This window comes from Pinus tabuliformis, chromosome 4_2, assembly GCF_031772625.1.
Source record: "Pinus tabuliformis cultivar Carrire ecotype Pingquan chromosome 4_2, CPIR1, whole genome shotgun sequence".
In the NCBI taxonomy this organism is placed as follows: Eukaryota; Viridiplantae; Streptophyta; class Pinopsida; order Pinales; family Pinaceae; genus Pinus; species Pinus tabuliformis.
The window spans coordinates 854,582,373-854,586,759 of record NC_142304.1 but is presented as its reverse complement, the minus strand read 5'-3'; the positions used below and the strand labels follow the sequence as shown (position 1 = coordinate 854,586,759).

Here is a 4,387-nt window from a genome sequence, read left to right as displayed (position 1 = left end):
TACCAAGGGGCATCCTGAACAGGCTATAGAGTATATGCTGCAGATTCCTATGGAAAGGACACCAGCCGGGGCGTTTATTCGCATGGGTGAAATGGGAGTCTATTACTAAGCCTAAAAGATGGGGTGGATGGGGCTTAAAGAGACTAGCCATATTTTCAAGGGCATTGGCGGCCAAGCTTGGATGGAGCTTACTCACTGCAGACAGTCTCTGGACTCGGGTAGTATATACAAAATATATCAAGCCGCTATCAATCCTAGATTGGATCTGTACACGACACGGAAACAATCATCAATTCTCCAACATCTGGAAAGCTGTCATTGACACCATCCCCCCGCTGCGTGATGGGATCACATGGAGGATTAAAGAAGGGAATGATGTATGTGTTGGGGTGGACCCATGGGTTGGATGTGGGAACACTCACAGATTACCAGCATAACTCATCCATCATCTCCACGATAGAGGCATCACTAATATCAAGCATATTGGTGATCAAGCTAATTCCTCTTTCCTCCATCAGGCTTGGTTATCCGCCAGCTCTTGACCTGCCTAATCAATGGATAAATGATTGGAAGGATTATACTACAGCCCTCACTCAAGCACAGATCAGACTTACAGAGAGACCAGATGAGATCATCTGGGCACACGCTAAACATGGGGCATACACTCCTAAGCTGGGATATCTCAGACTCATGGAGCCTTATAAACCACCTGAAATTCAACCTACCTGGAAGGCGATTTGGAAACTTAAAGTGGCACCTAGAACGAGACTTCTGATGTGGAATATAATTTTTGATAAAATCCCTACAGGTTCTAATCTCATGAAGCGGTCCTTTCATGGACCCTTCCGCTGTCACCTCTGTCTTAACACTGAAGAAAGCACAGAGCATCTGTTCCTAACTTGCAGCTCAACCAAATCCTTTTGGCAATCAATATCATCTCATATCCCGCTTCTGAAAGATTGGCACGGGAGCAACCTCCAGGAGGCATGGTCAAACTGGTGCATTGAGCATTCAGGTAAGGCCAAAAACCTGCCTCTGCTGGCTTGTTGGGCTATATGGATAGCCCGTAACCAATCTATCTTCAATCTTAAAGTGCCCCACTGGCCTTCGGTCATTCTTCACACGGTCGCTGATTTTAACATGTTACCTGATGAAGACCAATCCACCCCACCAAGAACTCTTAGACCTGTTCCCATTGATACATCAAAGCCGTGGGCATTTTTCGACGGCTTAGCCCAAGATGATGGCTGCGGGGGGGGAGCCATACTTCACCTCAATGACAGGCATTGCTTCAAAATCCAAATCAATCTAGGGAGAGGCACTAACAAATTTGCAAAGCTTAGCACAACCAAGCACATAATTCATTTTGCTATACATAAACAATGCAGGCACTTACAGATATTTGGTGACTCCAAAATAGTGTGCAATTGGCTTAATAATGCATCAATTTGTCATGCTTTTTCTTTGAGACATATTCTTGATGAAGCTAAGAGATTGATCACATCATTTGAATCCTTTGTCTGTCAACATATCTACAGGGAACAAAACACCACTGCAGATCAGCTCTCCAAAGAGGCAGCGCACAGAATAGGTGAAGATTGGTGGATAAAGAGGAAGTTGACGACACCTTTTATCAGTATTATCACTGCCCTTTTGATGAACATATAGAATGATGGCTATAATAGCCATTGTCACTTGCGGTTTTTTTGCTTATTACAGTATGTAGATACAGCAGAACAGTACATATTTTTGTTTTTATTACAACAGTATATATTGCTCTCTGCGAAGAGCTAGCCACATTTTTGAACACAGTTTTGACTTATTTGGAATGCTCCCTGCGTGGAGACATTTTGTTTATAGACAGTTATAAATTTGAACTCGACAGGCTAAAGCCTGCATATGGATATGCTTCGGCATCTGCAAAATGTAATTTTCTTAACCTTAATGAAAATTACGACTTTTTCCCAGGGGAAAAAAAAAAGAATACATAACCTATCAAATTGAAAATTGGCCTTCTATCCTTTATCCAGAAAGATCAAATCAACTATTAATCATTACAATAAAGATGGGTTTGAGAAGTAGAGTGCAATCAATTACCTTAAAGCTAATTTGGTGTGCCTTTGGAACCTAAACTTAGGGCTCATAGAAGACAAAATCTGGTGTGACTTCTCGAAATAATATAGTAGATTTAATTGATTGAAAGTATTACTAATGTGTAATGGTCTTCATTGAATGAACTCATTGGAGCACTTTTAAGGCTCCAGATTCTTGAATTGAAATAATTCTGGTCACACTCTCTAAACCAAATTCTCATTACTTCACTGTGCAATCATATGTGTTGCGGTTCAAATCTCATGGTTATGTTTAGATACCGCTGATATACTCACCTCCTAATCTGAATGAGCTCACTATACATGCTAATTGGCTGAACACCAAACATTTACATAATGTTTGAATTGCTTTAATGGTTTGTTGTAATGGGAGAGTATATAATGCATTCAAGAAATTGCACCACCACAATTGAACTGTGGCATACAACATTTATAGCCATTCAAGCTATTAAGTTAGATTCCCTCATGGTTTGAAGTAGTTTTGATTTTCATGGCTAGAATATGACTCCATTCTTATTAGGCTTGCACATTCTGGTTAACACTTGGGAGGGCCAGCATGGTTTATTCGTTGTGCCTCATTGGTGATTTTGGGAGTAGTCTAACTTATTGTTGTATTTCATGAGACGAAAGTGAAAATTCATATAGACATAATAAACACAATCATTCTAGGAAGTTAATAATTTGATCTTAACAAATTTCTTGAAAGTGTTATCTTTGTTGATTCTAATCTTTTTTTTTCATTTCATGTGCCGGTGTCCATTTTATTGTCAAAATATATGTGATTTTCTTATGATGATTGCGAGTGTACCTGGTTGTCTGGTGCGAAGCGGCCTGAATAGGTGAACATGTTATGCTCTTAACCTGCAAAGCAATACCCAAACATAGAATTTTCGAAGAAAAGATACCGAGAACACAGAATATGCGAAGAAAATATACCCAGAACATAGAATAGCAATGATTTTATTATTCAGAGAGAAATGTTCACAGGCCTCTTCGAGGGGGCAACCTCCAATAGAGCAGAGCTCGATCACAAAAACAAGACACGATACTCCTCGCAGGGAGTCTCTATCCTTTATATATGACTCATACATGCAATACCACGGGCCAACACCGTAGGTTTTATTAATACCATCGGTCTAATACTACCGCCCATTTACCATCTATCTAATACTACCGCCCATTTGCAACTAACTGTGGTCCCGTCATTAATTGCGGGTTAACCACTTACAAATATTAATATGGGCTTTATTGACTCTTGACTATGACGTGATCCCATGACATAAATAAGGGGGTTAGGGTGGGACCCTAACATGCCCTCCCCCTTAAGACTAGCCTTGTCCTCAAGGCTGAAGCTGCGGAAACTGCTGAAGAATAGTGGCTGGTTCCCAAGTTGCATCTTCCGGAGAGGTGTCTTTCCATTTGACGAGGACCTCCTTAATCATGCGGCCGCGCAAGTGCTTGTCTCAGGTGTCTAGAACCTATTCAGGTTGAAGCCAGATTGACCCTTCTTCGTCTAACTCAGGTAGACTGGTTTGAACTCGACAATTGTTCCCAATCACTTTCTTGAGGCACGATACATGGAAAACTGGATGGATTTTTGCCGTAGGTGGCAAAGCCAACTTGTAAGCTACTTCTCCAATGCGCTGAAGTACTTGGTATGGTCCGTAGAATTTTGGAGCGAGATTTTGACAACCCTTATCTTTGAGTGATGTTTTCTTATATGGTTGCAGCCTCAAAAAGACCTGATCCCCTTCTTGAAATTGGCGCTCTGAGCGATGTTGGTCGGCATGTTGCTTCATGCGGTTCTGAGCTTGATGAAGATTCTCGCAAAGATGGGCGAGCATGGTTGCGCGATGTTGTAGGAGTTGATCCACTGCTTGTACTTTGGAGCATCCCTTGAGATAAGAAGTAGGGGAAGGTGGAAGTTGACCATATACTGCTTCATAGGGAGTCATTTTGGTGGTAGCATGATAGTTGGTGTTATACCACCATTCAGCCAGAGGTAACCACTGTGCCCAAAGGTGTTGCTTCTCTGAAGTGAAACATCTAAGGTAGGTTTCTAGACATTTGTTGACAGCTTCGGTTTGACCATCTGTTTGCGGATGATATGAAGTACTGAGCTTGAGTTGAGTGCCTTGTAATCTGAAGAGTTCCTGCCAAAAATTGCTGGTGAAGATCGGGTTGTGGTCGGACACTATTGAAGTGGGCATGCCATGTAATTTGAAGATCTTATCCATGAAAGTTTGAGCAACCAAGGTGGGTGTAAACGGGTGGGG

At 41.6% G+C, this 4,387-nt stretch overlaps 1 protein-coding gene across 1 annotated transcript; it reads left to right on the top strand.

The window, feature by feature from the left end:
• Positions 1–342: 342 nt before the first annotated feature.
• Positions 343–1,668, top strand: LOC149172358 (uncharacterized). The gene has a single exon (XM_089426293.1). The coding sequence runs from the start codon at positions 343–345 to the stop codon at positions 1,666–1,668; it is 1,326 nt and encodes a 441-aa protein (XP_089282419.1).
• The last annotated feature ends 2,719 nt before the right edge of the window (positions 1,669–4,387 follow it).